The sequence below is a fragment of the Microcebus murinus genome, chromosome 6 (genome assembly GCF_040939455.1).
Source record: "Microcebus murinus isolate Inina chromosome 6, M.murinus_Inina_mat1.0, whole genome shotgun sequence".
In the NCBI taxonomy this organism is placed as follows: Eukaryota; Metazoa; Chordata; class Mammalia; order Primates; family Cheirogaleidae; genus Microcebus; species Microcebus murinus.
This window is the reverse complement of record NC_134109.1, coordinates 103,577,487-103,597,190: the sequence shown is the minus strand read 5'-3', so window position 1 is coordinate 103,597,190 and position 19,704 is coordinate 103,577,487. Positions and strand designations below refer to the sequence as shown.

General features: G+C 34.3%; 1 protein-coding gene across 2 annotated transcripts in view; it reads right to left on the bottom strand.

The window, feature by feature from the left end:
* Nucleotides 1-19,704, bottom strand: part of PIAS1 (protein inhibitor of activated STAT 1) — a 279,235-nt gene that overhangs the window by 85,426 nt on the left and 174,105 nt on the right. For both annotated transcript variants that reach the window (XM_076004509.1, XM_076004510.1), the window contains exon 3: nt 15,649-16,093. In XM_076004509.1, the coding sequence (XP_075860624.1) occupies nt 15,649-16,093 (445 nt within the window). The remainder of the gene's footprint in view (nt 1-15,648; nt 16,094-19,704) is intronic.

Here is a 19,704-nt window from a genome sequence, read left to right as displayed (position 1 = left end):
GTATAAATGTCCAAGCTAACCAAAGCAATATACAGATTCAATACAATTCCTATCAAAATCCGAACAGTAGTTTTCATAGAAATAGGAAAAAAAATCCTAAAATCATATAAAATCTTAAGGGATTCCCAAAAGCCAAAACAATCTTGAAAAAGAACAAAACTGGAGGCCTCACACTTCCTGATTTCAAAACAATTTACAATGCTACAGTAATCAAAACTGTAGTACTGACATACAGACAGATAAACCAAGGGAACAGAATAGAAAGCCCTGAAATAAACCCTTACACATATGGTCAAATGATTTTCAACAAGAGAGCCAAGAGCCACAATGGAGAAAGAAGAGTCTCTTCCACAAATGGGACAACTGGATATCCACAGGCAAAAGAATGAAGCTTGACCCTTATCTTACACTGTACATAAAAATTTACTCAAAATGGATTAAACATAAGACCTAAAACTATAAAACTCTCAGAAAAAAGCAAAGGGGTAAAACTTCCTGACATTGGATTTGGCAATGATATTTTGGATATGACACCAAAAACACAGGCCACAAAAGTAAAAAAATAGACAAATGGGACTACATCAAACTTAAAAACTCCTGCAAATCAAAGGAAACAACCAACAGAGTAAAAAGACAACCTAAAGAATGCGAGAAAATATCTGCAAATCATATATCTGATTAAGGATTAATATCAAGAATACATAAAGGCCAGGCGCGGTGGCTCACGCCTGTAATCCTAGCACTCTGGGAGGCCGAGGCTGGCGGATTGCTCGAGGTCAGGAGTTCGAAACCAGCCTGAGCAAGAGGGAGACACCATCTCTACTATAAATAGAAAGAAATTAATTGGCCAACTAATATATATAGAAAAAACTAGCCAGGCAGGTGACGCATGCCTATAGTCCCAGCTACTCGGGAGACTGAGGCAGGAGGATTTCTTGAGCCCAGGAGTTTGAGGTTGCTGTGAGCTAGGCTGACGCCATGGCACTCACTCTAGCCTGGGCAACAAAGTAAGACTCTGTCTCAAAAAAAAAGAATACATGAAGAATTCCTATAACTCAACAACAAAAAACCAAATAACCCAATTTTAAAAATGGGCAAAGGACCTGAGTAGGTATTTCCCCAAGGAAGATATGCAAATGACCAAGAAACATATGAAAAGATTCACCATGTCACTTATATGATCCAGCAATCCCACTTCTGGGTAAATATCCAAAAGAACTGATAGCAGGATCTCAACGAGATATTTGCACACTCATGTTCATAGCAGCATTATTCACAATAACCAAGGGGTGAAAGCAACCCAAATGTTCATCTACAGACCAATGGATAAACAAAGTGTGATATACACATACAAAAGAGTACTAGTAAGCCTTAAAAAGTAAGGAAATCCTGTCACATGCTAAAACATGGCCGAACCTTGAGGACATTATGTTAAGTGAAGTAAGTTAACCTCAAACACATAAACAAACCCCAAATACTGTATAATTCCACTTATATGAGGCATTTAAAATTCATAGAAACAGAAAGTAGAATGGTTGTTACCAGAGCATGAAGGAAGGGGGAAATGGGGAGTTGTTCAATGAGTACAGAGTTTCAGTTTTACAACATGAAGAAGTTTTAGAGGTCTGTTGCAAAACAATGTGAATATACTTAACACTAGTGAACTATACATTTTTAAATGGTTAAAAATGTTATTTTTTTACCACAATCAAAAATTTTAAAAAGGAAATGGACATCTCATTAAAAATTACATAACAACAAAAAAGAATAAAGTGCCAGTACATGCTACAACATGGATGAATCTTGAAAACATGGTAAGTCAAAGAAGCTAGTTACAAAAGGCCATATATTATATGAAATGTCCATAACAGGCAAATTCATAGACAGAAAGACTAGTGGTTTTTCAGGGGCTGGAAGGAAGGGGTAACAAGTGACTGCTGTACATTATTCTTTTTGGAATAACGAAAATTTTTAGAATTAATGGTAATGGATAACTCTGTGAATATACTAAAACCATTGAATTGTTCACTTTAATGAGATAAACTTTGAAGTGAATCATACCCCAAAGAAGCTATTATTTTTTAAAAATCCAAACAACATAAAAATAATAACAGATTTGATAACTTGTGTTTTCAACTTCTGTGTAATGAAAGACACTACAAATTACATACTAAGTAACAAATTAAGTTAAAATTTTGCAAGTTATAATAGAGGGCAGGCTAATGTGCATTGTATACAAAGTACAAATCAATAAGAAAAAAGCAGTATAGGAAAATGAGCAAAGAATTTGAACAAACAATTCACCAACTATAAATGGTTAATAATCATAAAAATGTTCAACTTTAGCAGTAAATGAAAGTATGCAAATCAAAACAAGATGTTTTCATTTTATCAGTTTGTAAAAATTTTTTTAAATTATGATAAAACTGTGGGTAACAGGCATTCTCATAAAAGTATAGACTTTTTTCTACAAAAACGGTGGGGGGAAAGGTGCAATTTGATAGTAGCCAATTAGAAGCATGCATATCCTTTGATCTAGCAAAACCAGTTAAGATTTAAAGAAATACTCACATGAGCACAAAAAATAAATATTATTATATATAGGGATATTCACTGGTAAAATAGCAAAAAAATGGGAAAAAATCTGTATGTTCATGGAAAGGAGAAAATGTTAATTTATTCTACTATGATACATTCTGTAGGACTTCGAAGAAATAAAGTTATCTATATGAGAATGTGTTTAATATACCATGACATTAAATGTAATTCAGAAGATCTGAGATGTGAAAAATCTCTATTTTTTTTAATAAGCACCCCAGGTATTTCTGATTCAACTACTCCACAAGATGAAAATTTTAAATTAGTGTTTCCTAGTAGATATAATCCCTTTAATTTTTATCACTAGACTATGCCTTTTAGCTTAGTTGGTCCCATGTTTTCTAAGAGGAACTAATGTATGATTCCTCTACTCTTTACCATGAACTCTTTACCATGTTTTATTCTTTATTTTCCTCCCACAAAAAACATAAATTGCTCAACCATGGTTTATTCTTTTCCAATAACTAGAATGGTGCTTGGCACAAGAAAGCACTCAACAAATATTGGATGAATTAATTTTTTAAAATTCAAAAATAAATATTTATGTAATTTAAAAGTCACAATCGCTTGGGAGGAACGGATGGAAAAGATTCTACCTCCATGACCATGGATATTTGCATAAAAAGGAAAACATGCTTTAAATAAGATATTTATTCTTTTGGAATGTTTCACACTGGCTTGATTCATATGGAAATGTTAAAAATTAATTTCAAAAAAAAGCAAAGAAAATAATAAAATAAATCATGAATCTTCTATAACTCCATTTAATACTTCTCTTTTATTCAAGTAATTTTAGAAATTTTAAAATTTACTTATTTTTTCCCCACTGTTTTTGAGTCATCTAATATTCATTTAATATTCTTCATCTTAAGGTCTCTCTATATCTTATAAAATAATTTAAATTATTTTCTTTAAGGTAAAAAGATTTTCCTCCCACAAAATATTAGGAAATCATCAAGGAGATTCTGAGATTATATACAATACATAATCCTAATACTCACGCCTATAATCCTAGTACTCTGTGAGGCTGAGGTGGGAGGATCACTTGAGGTCAGAAGTTCAAAGCCAAGCCTCAGCAAGAGCAAGACCCTATCTCTACTAAAAATAGAAAGAATTTAGCTGGGCAACTTAAAATAGAAAAAATTATCCAGGCATAGTGGCGCCTACCTATATAGTCCCAGCAACTTAGGAGGCTGAGGCAGGAGGATTGCTTAAGCCTAAGAGTTTGAGGTTGCTGTGAGCTAAGCTGATGCCACAGCACTCTGGCCTGAGTGACAGAGCAAAATTCTGTCTCAAAAAAAAAAAAAAAAATATATATATATATATATGATTTGAAATCTCATTAACTAATTTTGAATTTCCTTTTCATAACTATGAAACTGAGTATCTATGTTTCCTAGCTGCAGTTCCCATTTAGTGACTTAACAAGTTCATAAATTTTGCTTAACAGTCTTTGTACTCTCCCCCATGTTGATAGGTGAGTTCAATTTTTTATTTAAAGAATATAGCTTCAAAATAAACACTGAAACCAAATTCTAGGAACTGTAGGCTATCTTGAAAGGACATATAGAGATAATAAACTAATTTTGTTTTGTCAAACAATTCAGCCTTTTTATTTTTACTTATTTTAAAGTGACTTAATTCTAATACAAGATTCAACATCCAGTTTATTTTGCATTGCAACATCCCCAGCTTTGGCACATCTAAAGCTTATTTACATTTCAGTTTTAATAAATTTAGTCAAGAGTAATGCCAATGAAATAGAATAACACTCTCTACTCTCAGCCTAAGACTATTGGGGTCATCTGCAAGCACTGTCAAGACTGAAGTAGTATGGCTCAAGAAAGAGAATGGTTTAAAATTATCTTCCAATCACCCAGATATCTATTAATAAAATGTTTTTTAAAAATAAAGAAATAAGGAAACTAATTTGCCAAAATTAGTTTCTCCCTTCAGCAGGCTGCTCTGCAACTCTTACACCAACCCAATTTATGAGGCTGGGCCAAAGCGTTACAGAACTCAGTGGCAAATTCTAAAATGCTGCATTTCAAACACCATACAGTATACTAGATGTTTGATCTTTTAATTCCAACCTAGTAGGATCTTGCATATTAGATTTCTTTGTTAAACCATACTTATTTCTGACCCTAAGTTCTTGGCTCATTAATATCTCATTTTAAAATTTTTAATTCATTTAAAATTTCATATTTACAATATAAAGGGTCTTTTACTGATTCTAATTGTCAAGAAGATTCCTTTCCAACCCAAAAAAGTCAATCATTCTTAGTTCCCAAGATTACACTCAAGTACAAAGATACCCATTTATTAAAAACAGGATGCAAACTAATAGAAATACTAAATAAATTAAAATCACCAGACAACAGAATATTATCTACAAAGGAATGTGATTTAGAAGGTAAATCTTAGATTTTGCTTTGAAAATCAGAAACTCATGCTGCCAAATTTTTTAAAAAAGTATAGAGAAGAAACTCACCTAGAGAAAAATTAAGAGCTTTTGATTTCCCAAAATTCACGTATAGAAGAAAGAGCACAGCTTGTGCTGAATTGTCTAAAAACAGAGTAGAGCGAATAATGAAACTTTTGAACACCCTTTCTAATACTTATCAGAGCCTATGTCCTTAAATTTACATCACCTGATCTCCAGGCACTGGCTATTAGGCATGAGGAAGACGGAAAACTCAATTATAAAAATGAGAGGAGAAGGAAACTGTGAAATATAACCTAATGCCAGAGAAGCCCTTGGCAGAAAACACTGGTAACCAATGTTATTAAGATGTAGTAGAAACCTTGCCCACACTGCACAAAACAAGATGGATCATTTTAACTATTTAGGAGTGTTGAAGAATCTGCTGCCTTTTTTCCTAAAGCAAAACCTAAATGTTTATATATATACTTTTTTAATTTAAACCTTTTATTTAAATTATTGATGTATCTTCCCACACCTAAAATAGTTATTAATATCTACATAGGAATACTCTATTAATACTTTAAAAAGGAAAAGGGGCCAATTTAGCTTTGTAAAATACTGAGACTATAAACTCTGCTGGGTTATTGGTCTTCTCTAGACAGTACCGGTATACTGTCCCACATGGGTAAGAATTACTATAGTTATAACAGAGCTCAGGAAAATCCAAATATATATATAATTCAGAAAACAGACATTCTTGGTGTTTAATGAATAAGACTCTTTCACAAACATCAAAATTTAAATAGAAGCCACCTTCCAAGGCTTAAAAATGAGAAAGATGAAACATAAGTGACTTATTTAATCAAAAAGAATGACATCCATGTGGTCAATTAAAATGTTTCTCCATGTTTCTGAATATTTAGTCTGTAGCAACCTAATACTTTTCAGACAACATTAGAACACTTCCAGAATTTAGGAGGACCAAGAAAAGGAGATCATCTCCAAGATAATTTCCAATTTTTTAATGATAATTTTTGGTGAAAAAGCAGAGGCAAGAGAAAATGCCTAACAAATTGTTTCATTTTTATGCTCATTATTTACTATCACTGTCCTCAATGAGAGAAGGTTGAAACTGAAATGAATTCTAAAGGAAAGATTACAAACATCAAACTGTATGGTAAAAAACATAAAACATAATTTGCTTACTTCCCTACTTCTTCCAATCCTTCCCCCCCGTTATAACCCCTTCAAAGTGGTGAAAAGGAGATAAAAGTAGATTTCTAAAAAAGACTCAACGATAATTACGATCCATGTTGTTCCTCTCAAAAAGAAATCACTTAAATTATTCTTAGGCAAGAAAACAAAAAAACTTCTAATTTCACTGTCTTTGGAAAGTAAAAATAGTGCAAAAGAAATTCATAGAAGCCTTCTTAACTGACATTCTGATTAACTGATGCTCTCTATTTCCTTTGTAAAACAAAGGAAACATCCTGACTGATGCCCTAGTAAGCTGACTGCTTGTGGCCAACAGACAACTCTCCAGTGCTTATGTACAATTCTGCTCATACCACTTGGTGTGCTTACCAAGAACCAGAGGTGCTTATTCTCAAAGCTGTTTATGCTAATTATACTTGTAATTACAAAACTCAAATCCTACAAAACTTCTAAAATATAACTGCAAAAAGAAAGTTGCTGTTTTTATAAAAACTAACTTGAATGCTTTGGAAAGATCTGATAAAAGATTTTTCCCAAATTTGCAACATATTTTACACTCAAATTGCTTCATAAAAGTTTTTAAATTTTCTTGCTACTTTACAGAATCTAAAACTGAAAAAGCAGTCTCAAAGAAAATTCCCTGACTTACATTTTTAAAAGATTGGCAAGTAAATATAAATTAAGATGTTTAAGTTACTACATATTTTGTATCACTCATCACTTTTACCAATTAACTATTGGTTCCAATTGGATTGGCTAAGGGAGTTGTCAGTCCACTTGGGCTGCTGTAACAAAACACTGGGTATTTTATAAACAACAGAAATATATTTCTCACAGTTCTGGAAGCTGGCAAGTCCAAGATCAAGGCACCATCAGATTTCATGTCTGGCGAGGGCCCGCCTGTTCCTTGTATAGATGGCACCTTCCAGCTACATCCTCACATGGAAAAGGGGCAAACAAGCTCCTTTGGGCCTCTTTCATAAAGGCACTAATCCCATTCTTGAGGGCTCTACCCTCAAACATTCGGAATATAATAAGGGAATATTGTATCCTTCAGTAACCAACTAGAAGAATACTGAATTCGAACATCAGAAATAACACTCAAAGTCAACAATTATTATCCTTCATACCAATCAGTGAGAAATCTCTAATCCATAATGACACTCAATGTGAACTTTATTCAGATGTATTGCCTGAGATCTTTAAATATCTGAAAAGGAGGGCATCCCCTGAGAAGGCATAATTTGGCTTAAATCTGATATAAAGCAAATAAATGAGTCATCGAACTTTTATATGACAACAGTCCCTGACTTGCAATGGTTCAACTTTATGATAGTGTGAAAGCAATATGCATTCAATTCAAACATTAGAAATAATACTAAGAGTCAATAGCTATTATGCTTCATAACAATCAATGAGGACCTATACTTCGAGTACCCATTGAACCACTGTTTTTCACTTCAGTACAGTATTCAATAAATTACATGAGGTATTCAACACTTTATTATAATTTAGGCTTTGCGTTAGATGATTTTGCCCAACTATAGGCTAATGTATGTGTTCTAAGCATATTTAAGGTAGGTTAGACTGAACTATGATATTTGGTAGGTTAGGTATATTAAATGCATTTTTGACTTAGGATATTTTCAACTTATGATGGGTTTATCAGGACATAATCAGAGGAGCAGCTGTACTCCAAATGAAAGCAAAGCTGTCTGTTCTCTAAACATGATCCTTTAAAATAATTAAAACTATTAAAAATATTTAAAAGCACTGTGTTAAAAATATATTTTCTATTTAAGAATTTACCTGAGTCAGAGAAGATATAAATAACTAAATTAGTAACAAATATAAACCTGAGTACTAATGTATTTACTCAAATCTGAATCAAATCAAATATTGTATCCTAAAGAATTATTATTCTTTTAATCATTGTAAAAATATTTTTGATGTTTTTGCCATTATGTTTTAACAAGGCCAATTTAAACAATAAATATAAACAATATTATAAAATATTTAGAATATAGGTATTATTCTAAACAAAATAATATTAAAGGATTGAGGAGAAATAGAGTAATCATCTCATCTCTGAATGGACATAACAAGACATTTTAATCCAAAATTATTTTTCCTTTCAATTTTCATATTTTTTTTCTTAGAGACAAGAGTCTCTCCCTCTGTCACCCCAGGTAGAAGGTAAGAGTGCAGTGGCATCATCACAGCACACTGCAACCTCAAACCCCTAGGCTCAAGTGATTCTCCTACCTGAGCCTCCCAAAGTTCTAGGATTATAGGTGTGAGCCATCACGCTTAGGCTTGACTTTCATAATTATGTAAATTCCATAGCTCATCAACTCCAATAGTGGCACACTATGCAAATAAGACATTTCAGTCAGGCGTGGTGGCTCACGCCTGTAATCCTAGCACTCTGGGAGGCCAAGGTGGGCGGATTGCTCGAGGTCAGGAGTTCAAAACCAGCCTGAGAGAGACCTCGTCTCTACTAAAAATAGAAAGAAATTAATTGACCAACTAAAAATATATATACAAAAAATTAGCCGGGCATGGTGGTGCATGCCTGTAGTCCCAGCTACTTGGGAGGCTGAGGCAGAGGATCGCTTGAGCCCAGGAGTTTGAGGTTGCTGTGAGCTAGGCTGACACCACGGCACTCACTCTAGCCTGGACAACAAAGCGAAACTCTGTCTCAAAAAAAAAAAAAAAAAAAAGACATTTCAAACAAATTACCCCCTAACACAGGAGGCTCAGCATACTACGAAGATTAAAATGTTTTGTACGCCATTATTTATACAGATCAATAATATATACGGCTGTTGCGTTAAGTCAGCTAATATTTGAGGCTCTTTTCTCCTTTAAAACAAAAAGTAGAAATATACACACACACATAAATGACTGAAAGAACATGATAGAAATATTTAAAAAGCTTCTCTGTAAAGTAAGCAAGTAATTTATATGGATTCTACATTAAGTGTGATATTTTTATAACTAGGAAATTTTCTTTTAAATAGAGTATATCAAATTTCAAAGTCATCGATTAGCCACACAGATCAGAGAGGGAGTGGAGCATTAAGAGAAAGTATAACCCTTTTTCCATACAGTATACAGATTTCCCATCCCAAACATAGTCACTGTTTATGATGGGAGAGCGTAGTATGCCTCAGTTGTTTTTGGATTATAAATGATTAAAATCCACTACAGTAAAAAAATAAAATAGGCCGGGTGTGGCGGCTCAGCCTAAGATGCCTATAATCCAAGCACTCTGGGAGGCCGAGGCGGGAGGATCGTTTGAACTCAGGAGTTCGAGACCAGCCTGAGCAAGAGCGAGACCCTATCTCTACTAAAAAGATAGAAAGAAATTAGCTGGACACTTAAAAATATATAGAAAAAAATTAGCCAGGCATGGTGCCACATGCCTGTAGTCCCAGCTATTCGGGAGGCTGAGGCAGAAGGATCGCTTGAGGCCAGGAGTTTGAGGTTGCTGTGAGCTAGGCTGATGCCACTGCACTTTAGCCCAGGCAACAGAGTGAGACTCAGTCTCAAAAAAAAAAAAAAAAAACAGAAAGAAAGAAATTTTTCCTAAACTATCATGTAACAGATTCACATCTAGCCATTACGGTAATACACAGAAAAATACAGCAGAGCCCTTACCATTTTGATGAACAACGAATACACTTAAGAGGTAAATTAAATGTTTCCAAGAGTATGCAGGAAAGTAAAATTGATTCCAGATGGAGGAAGAAATAGGCAGATGTAAGGAGGAAATCTTAGAAAGATTAATGGAAAAGGTTAAAAAAAAAAGCATTTGAAATAGGCCTCATAGAAAAAAAACAGGATTTTGATACTGAAAGGCAACAGTTTACAATAAATCAAACATTTTACTTTTACAATCACCTTTACTTCACTTCTCAATTTTTCTACTTAATTATGGACAATGAAAAGAATACTTTAATATATGGCTCCAAAATAAAGATCTTAAAATTATTTTGTTTTAATGAAATAGGATTGTAAGAATAGATAAGAATTATCTAATAAAATGGGAGTTACCAGAGCTATTGTTTCAATTTTAGTCAGAACACATACCATACCTAAAAACATTCAGCTTACTTTTCAACATCTTAAAATTTGCTTAAAGCCACAATGGAAGGGGAAAAAAAATGAAAAACTAAATGTACCTGTTACATTCTAGACTCAAGTAATAGTTGTAATTAACTAACCAGCTATAGGTCAAAACTACACCCTAAAAAGCTTGATTTTAAATGTTTGTATGTTTAGAAATAGAGAATGCTAGAATCTATTTAATTTTTCAGGAAACATGGTTTTCTCAGATTCAAAACAAACGATCTATTAGCAAAAATCATCATTCAGGAAACTAAATTTTGTGACAAATGTAGCCACCTCGTTTAATTAAAAATGGAAATAGTCTTTTAATAATGTTAAAGAATCCATAAAAACAGAGCCTTAAAATATACGAATCCTAAACTCTGCTGTTTACTTATAATCTTTTTTCAATAAATATTTTTCAGATTCACTAAGCATTCCCCTGTAATGAATATCCACTGAGTCAATAAACTTCCACAAATTACTTTCTGGTAATATCTTTTTATGCATAATCAAAATGGTTTGCTTTTATTTTAAATTCTGTGATAACAATGAGACATCAGAAATCTATTTACATACCAAGCAATGCTGTCACCTATTCATCTGGTGATTTTGTGTGAATACATACCACAAACAATAGATTCATTCATGAAAACCGGTATTCAAATCAAAGTATACTTTAAATGTAGTCAATTATCGTTATTTGAGACAGTCATGTTCTATAAACTCACCACAAACACCGAATTAGTGAATACTAAATCACTGCTACTAGGAGAAACATAGAGTTAGGTTCCTACAAATCTCTGGTCACAAAATTTTCATCAACTGATCAATACATAACCTTATTTTATGGTGTTTCTGTTTAAAGGCACCTTATGAATATATATACTGTTGATTCATTAATGTTGAACTCAGGGCCAAGAACACTAAGGTACATCACAGCCTTCTTGCACTTAGGAACACTAGACAACATTTCAGTGGGGCCATTTTAAACAGCAAAATCACCAAAAAGAAAAAGCACAAAAATACAGAAAAAGCACACTATACTAAATAGACCACAAAGAGGACACTTCTTTACTGTTTGAGAGCTGAAAACAAGAAGGCAGAGTATCACCTTGTTGGATCACAAATGGGACTATGCTTGTCAGGCAACTAAAATTTTGTGTCACTCTGTCCTATGTCCACGAATGAAAACAACTTGAGTACTGACTTGGGAGTTACAAATAAATTTCAGTAAGCAGGCAAATTCACAAATGCAGCATCTATGAATAATGAGGATTGACTATATAAGGAAAGTCCAGTTAAATAAATCTTATGGGAAATATTTTAGTTCTTCAATCCAGTGAATTTTATAAACATGAAGGTTTACAGCACATATTGGTTATCAGGAATGCTTAAAATTTTAGGGCATTGTTTTTAAAATCATCACACAAAAAATCCCATTAAGGTATTCTTCTAGGCCGGGTGCAGTGGCTCATGCCTGTAATCCTAGCTCTCTGGGAGGCCAAGGCGGGCGGATCCTTTGAGCTCAGGAGTTCGAAACCAACCTGAGCAAGAGCAAGACCCCGTCTCTACTATAAATAGAAAGAAATTAATTGGCCAACTAATATATATATAGAAAAAATTAGCTGGGCATGGTGGCGCATGCCTGTAGTCCCAGCTACTCGGGAGGCTGAGGCAGGAGGATCGCTTGAGCCCAGGAGTTTGAGGTTGCTGTGAGCGAGGCTGATGCCATGGCACTCACGCTAGCCTGGGCAACAAAGTGAGACTCTGTCTCAAAAAAAAAGAAAAAAAAAGTATTTGGGGGTTTTCTTGTTTGTTTCCTTTTTTTTTTTTTTTTTTGATAGAGAGGGAGTCTTGCTATTGCACAGGCTGGTCTCGAACTCCTGGCCTCAAGTGATCCTCCCACCTCAGCCTTCCAAAATGCTAGGATTATAGGTGTGAGCCACTGTGCTCAGCCTAAAGTTTCAAAGAGGAAGAGTAAAGATGGAACATTTATTTAAAATTTACTGCCCATCCTTTGAAAAGTATCATAGGGAGAAAATACTACAGAAAGATATCAAAATTGTTTGTAGCCTTAACATAATTTCTTATGAGCTACCTGCTTTTAACTATCTTTTTAGGGAAAAATCAGTTATGTTTACCCATTACTATTATACATTAAAAAGTTCAAAAGGATAAAAGTATTCTGTAGTATTAAAACAATTAAGATATAAAATGTAGGCCAGGTGTGGTGGCTTACACCTGTAATCCTACCACTCTTGGGAGGCCAAGGCGGGAGGATGGCTCAAGCTCAGGAGTTTGAAACCAGCCTGAGAAAGACCAAGACCCCGTCTCTACTAAAAAAATAGAAAGAAATTAATTGGCCAACTAAAAATATAGAAAAAATTAGCAGGGCATGGTGGCACATGCCTGTAGTCCCAGCTACTCGGGAAGCTGAGGCAGGATTGCTTGAGTCCAGGAGTTTGAGGTTGCTGTGTGCTAGGCTGACACCATGGCACTCTAGCCCAGGCAACAAAGCGAGACTCTGTCTCAAAAAAAAAAAAAAACAAGATGTAAATCACAATGTATTAAGTTAAGCTATAATGTCCATGTAGATGTGAAAATGAAAACACAGTGTAGATAATTAGAAATGAAAACCCAACACACATATTCAAGCAAAGAACCACAGTAAAATAAAATTTAAGTTAAAATTTTTCTGAATATTAGCCAATATAGCCAAAATGTGTATCCAGTTTGCATTTCTACTCTCCATGACAAAATTTATATATGTATATAAATAGCATGTAATCACACTGACACTTGAAATTTGTCTTAGTGAAAATGAAAACAGCAAATAGGTTAATTATTAAGACCAGGAGAAAATTTGAAAGCTCATAATCAAATCAAATAAAAGCCACCAACATTTTCTCCTTTTAAATTTCAGATGATATTAGTTGCAGCATGTTTTTGACAACAAAAACTAGAAAAAATTGTCTTTTAATAAAAGACTCATTTAAATCATGGAACAGTATACAGTCTTTAATAAGAAACGAGCTAGGCTCTGCTTATATATATATACACATGTACACATATGTACACATACTGACCATATATAGAGATATAGATGGATATACATATGGCCTTTAATTTAAAATGGGAGATAGATATACATCAGACAATGAACGATATTTATAATATATTATTACAGGGAAAAAAGGCAAGTTACACAATACTATGTATATGACTCCTGTGAAAATATGAAACATAAATTGCTTATATTTGTATATGCATAGACATTAAACAGCTAACAAAGAAGGAACTTTAGCAATTTCATATTTTACAATGAGCATGTGTAAGGGTTATAAGTATACAGTAGGTTACCAACAAGTGTTGTCTTTTCTTGTTATGGCCATATAAAGAAAAAATAATGTGATACAAAATTCATGTTGTTTGAAAGTGACTTCTATAATCTTCATTTATTCAGGTAAATTCTGCTAAATATAATAAAAAACAAATACTTCACAGTTCAAAGATAGAATTTCAGTAAATGTTCTCAAAATGTTCTAAAGAATTCCCCCCAAAATGTCCTCAATATTCGTCAATCCCCAAAACTGAAATGTTTTATGATTTGTAACAGGGATTCACGAGATTTTTCTATAAGGGTAAATATTTTAGGCTTTTCGGCACACATGGTCTATGTTACAAATTCTTTGTTTTTGTTTTTTCTTTTACAACTCTTTAGGAATATTTTTTAAATGTCTTAGCTCAGAGCCACATATAAACAGGCCACAGGCTGGGATTGTTAGCCAGCTAGTCTGCCAACCATTGATTTATAGTAACAAACCAGCATCTGGAAATCAGCTATTTTATTGTATCATATTGTATTTATTTTTTAGAGACATGTTCTTGCTTTGTCACCCAGGCTGGAGTGCAGTGGCGCAATCATAGCTCACTGTAACCTCAAATTCCTAGGCTCAAGCGATCCTCCACCTCAACCTCTCAAGTAGCTGGGAATACAGATATGCACCACCACACCTGGCTAATGTTTTCTATTTTTCGTAGACAGTGTCTCACTATGTCGCCCAGTCTGGTCTCAAACTCCTAGCCTTAAGCAATCTTCCCACATTGGCCTCCCAAAGTGCTAGGATTACAGGTGTGAGCCACCACACCCTCTCAGAAGTCTGCTATTTTAAATATATTACACCAAGGCATCAGAGGTCACAACAGGGTCAGTTTTATTCTATATTAGATAAGGTAGCATTATAGCAATTAAAATTACAAGTAGATTAATATATTGAATTCCATATACTAGAAAAACTAATCAGATGATGGGAAAACACAATAAATGAAATTTCAAACATTCATATAACCATGATCACGTGTGTGTGTGTGGGGGGTGTGCCTGGGTGAGTGGTGTGCCCATAAAGAACACATATTTGAAAAAATAAGCTGAAATTTAAATACTACACATCAAAGCTCAAATCTCTTATGTTCTTGTTAAAAAAAGAAAAAAAAAAAACCTCAAATCTCCTTTCATAATTAAAACCAATCACTGATTTAAATAATCAAAACCAGTCAGTCATTTGTTTTGGTTGTCATCAACCCCTGAAAACTGAGAACTGAATTCAAAAACTGGTAGTGATTTATTTGGTTTTAATTTTTAAATTTATGGCTGGGCCTGGTGGCTCACACCTGTAATCGTAGCACTCAGGGAGGCCAAGGCAGGAGGATCACTTGAGGTCAGGATTTCAAGACCAGCCTGAGCAAGAGTGAGACCCCTGTCTCTACTAAAAATAAATACAAAAATATTAGCCAAGCAACTAAAAATAGAAAAAATTAGCTAGGTGTGGTGGCATACACCTATAGTCCCAGCTACTTGGGAGGCTGAGGCAAGAGGATCCTTGAGTCCAGGAGTTTGAAGTTGCTGTCAGGTAGGCTGACACCACAGCACTCTACCCAGGGTGACAGACTGAAACTCTGTCTCAAAAAATAAAAAATAAAAATTTTAATTTATAGGAGTTATTGTAAAATATTAATCAACAATCTAAAATACTACTGTTTAAAAGTACATATCCTTGAAACTTTGTAACATTTACTGTGTCAGTAACCAGCACTATACCGCCTTTTTCCTTGTGTCTAAATGATAGCTTTTATGTATTTGATTTTATACAAATTTAAAAGATTCTTATTATCATCTGGATGTTACTACCAAATGGAAATTTCATTATGAATAACAAACTGAGTCAAATTAAAAGTCTAAAATGAAAATTTACCCTCTAAAAGTAACAGATACCATTATACAATAATCTTACCTAGACTGGTGGGTTTTATCAGTTCATCCAGTAAATCATAAAATGGTAATTTTTGAAGTTTTATATCCGGATGGACCGGGTGAAGAGCTGATGTAAGATGTGGGAGTTCCAGTTCATGTTTAGGTCCCAGAAGAGAAACAGGGAGTAACGGTGATGATGCAGGGTGACCATCATAAGTGAGTTGTGGAATGGTAGATGGAGACAAAGTTGCTGGCATAGGACTTGAATGTACGCTGGGGATGGACAAGTCTGCAGGCGTCATGATTTTCTGTGGGAACCGCCGCCTATAGAGTTCTTTAATTTTCATTTGTACAGCAGGACTACAGCCAGCCTTTAGCAAATGCAGGGCTTTTGTGAGAAGTTCGTGTTTGCGTCCGTGCTTGTTTCTCCCAGCGTAGCCCAACAGTACTTGGAGTTCAGAAACTCTAAGGCTCATAACCATTTGCTTAGAGAAAAAACAAAATGTAAAACATTAGTATTCCAACAATATTAAACAACATTTTATTATAACCCCTCTCCTTATGGTTTACTTAAATAGAAGCCAGCTCATTTATAATCCTAATTATTTCAAACTTAAAATTTAAGTAACCAAAGAAACTTAAAAGTAATATTCACAAATTTATTGACTTCTACCCAGGGTTATGAAACATACACAATAAAGGAGACATCAGGTAGAACAACATCTCACTTTATTCCACTGTTTCGATGAAACTGCTGTCAGGTATTTATCAAACACTTACTGCTAGGAGAACTGCCAAGTGCTATGTGGATAGCAAAAGATAATACTGTGCCCTCAAGAACATTTTGTTTTCTTGGGGAAAAATTATAAGTGATGTGAAACAAATAACCAGTCTACCTCAAACATCAGATGTAGGCAGGATATCAATAGTCTATCATCAAGTATTATATTCTATATTAACTCTGGAATTTATAGAACTTAAGCTATACCTTTTTTGACTCATTATATACCAGATACTACATTTGATATTTTTGGGGGGGTTGTAACAATCTTTACAACTCCACAAAATGTTATTCTTCCTGATTTACATGAGGAAACAAGATCAGAAAGGACAAATAACTTACCTAAAGCTATACAGCTACTAAATAACAGTCAGAATCAAACCCAGATATGTCTGATTCTAAAGCCCATTCTCTATCCACTAAACTATGAGGAAAAAGAGCTGGACACATATTCCTGACTCTCAGTCTACTTGCAAGGCAAGCTAAAAGTCCAGGAATTGAATCCACATGCCATAGTGTGTGAGGCTGCAGTAAAGAAACGCATTTAACTTTGTTTAATCTTGTGTTCACAAACTTATCTGGTCACAGTTTCTCCTTTTCCCCTCATCTACTAAGAGGCTATCAACAGGAAATGCTCATCTATATCAATACTCCCATTTTAAAGTGGCGGAAAATGGAATCCAGAGAATAGAAATGACTTACCCAAGATCACACAGCTATTAACAGCAGAATCCTAAAAAACTTCACTACCACTGACAAGGTAATGTTTGGATGGAAAGTCACATGTCTTTCCATGTGGAAGCTTACCATTTGCTCTCTATTTCCCCAACTGATTCCCTCACCTCATACCAAATACCAATACACAAAAGCTATGCTACCTTCCCTAGCCAATCCTCTAGAAGTTCTTTTTAGGTAACAAAACAATTAAATAAATGTTATTTTAAAAAATAAAATAGTGAGAAGAAAAATGTACACAGAACTTTATAGGCAATATACCTGGTTAATCAAAGAAATATGAGCCCTTCTCCCTATTGCTCTGGCTTGGAAAATTCATTGTTTCCTTAAGGTCCAGCTTTTGTCAGCCTTTGCCCATTAGACCTGGTAAAACTATTTCTACTCTATTTTTATTGGCCATTTTCTTATCTATTGTAGCACTTATCCTACTATATTATAATTTTCTATTTATAGAAGTGATTCTATATCTAGACTGAGGTTCTCTAGGGCTACAATTCCCAACATGTTAGGAACCAGACTGCACATTCCACTCCCTCCTTCCCTCCTCTCCCTGCCCCATGGAAAAATTGTCTTCCATGAAACTCAGGAACCAGGCCATGCAGGAGGTGAGCAACGGGCCAGAGAGCAAGCAAATCTTCCTCTGTATTTACAGCCGCTCCCCATCACTTGCATCACCACCTGAGCTACAACACACACACTCTCTCTCTGTATCTGTGGAAAAACTGTCTTCCATGAAACCAGTCCCTGGTGCCAAAGAGGATGAAGACCACTGCTCTAGGGCATACAACCAAGTTACCCTCAGCATCTAGGACTAGGGCCTGACAATAGGAGAAATGCCTGGACAATGAATGAATGAATGAAAAAAAGGGATACTAGAAAAAAGGGTGAGAGGTAAAAGCTGCAGTGACAGTTATTCAAATGTATGCCCAAACTCTTATGATCTATGGATATGCATATTACTCATGCAAAGAAAACAATTTTTCATTAAATTAGAAAGAATCTTTTTGTTTTCAATGTTTTTATTCTATTTTTGTAATAAAACAAGGAAAAAATTTTCTAGTGTGGCAATGTGTTAAAAACAAATTCTATCTCAAATCCTAAAACATTTCCCTTTAGATGTCATTAGAGATTGTAAATAATTACTAACTATAATATCATCAGGGTGTCAATTTCTCCCTACTCACCAAAATGTCCTAAAGAGTACAAAACAGTTTTAAGGGTTTTTATTATTTATTTTAAAAGGAACAGAGCCTTCAAACAGAAATGCACTCTTAATGTTCCCTTTAAAATTTCTGCTTTTAAAGAAATAACATGAAACTTCAAGCATTAGAGGTTAAAAATAAATTTAAGTTGGCACTGGTCAAATATACTTCATTTTACAGAAAACAAGTATAAATTTTAGCGAAAACTGCTTTTCCATTTCAATTCAACTACATTCTGTTATATCAAAAACAATAAAAATTCAGTGAATACCATAACTCTTCACTGACGATAGCTTTTGTTCTTACTCTATAGGTACAAGGATTTAAATAAAACATGGATGTATTATTGTTCTATTTTTGTGGATGAACACACTGACAATTCATATAAAATAAAATGTCTTGTTTGGTAGTCCAAAGAAAGTCAGTGACACAACAAATAAATCTGACAGCTCTCAATTATATTTTTGACTGTCTGAAACAAGCAATAGCAGCAGCAAAAACAATATTTGGTACATAGTAAGTAGATACTCAAATGGTAGCTGCTATTAGCAAGCCAGGGTTTTTAATTTTTTGTTTTTTACAAGATTCATCATTAATTATCACAATTAAGAGGCAAATATTGTCCTCATTTTTCAGATGGGGAAACAGACTTACTATGGTTAATAAACTTGTTGAATGTCTACTCCAAATGTACTTTCTTTCACACTATAGTAACAAACCACATGCTGTTTAATTGGGAAACAGAAAAATCTATTAGAAGATTAATTCACTTAACATCCAATCTCTATTTCAAACTTCAACATTTTGGCTTTCAAAAAGCTGGTGGTTAAGATACAAAAAGAATGTATGTAGATTCATAGTAACCATTGCACCTTATAATCAGGTACAATGAAAGCTCTGGTGGTATCTATTGCTATTATTGGAGCAGCTATTGCATAATAGGCATACAATATTTTAAAAAATGAAATGAAAGAATGGGTGGGAAACACTGAAACATCTGAAACATCAATCAATAGAAAAGCTGCAGAGAAACAGAGCAGTCAATTCACAATGAAAAGTGTTGACAACATCAACAAAAACTAAACACTGAGATGGTAAAATGAAATATATTTTAATCTGTCATGTATTTAAAAATCTCCAATTTGGGCCGGGCGCGGTGGCTCACGCCTGTAATCCTAGCTCTCTGGGAGGCCGAGGCGGGCGGATTGCTCGAGGTCAGGAGTTCGAAACCAGCCTGAGCAAGAGCGAGACCCCGTCTTTACTATAAATAGAAATAAATTAATTGGCCAACTAATATATATATACAAAAAATTAGCCGGGCATGGTGGCTCCCAGCTACTTGGGAGGCTGAGGCAGGAGGATTGCTTGAGCCAGGAGT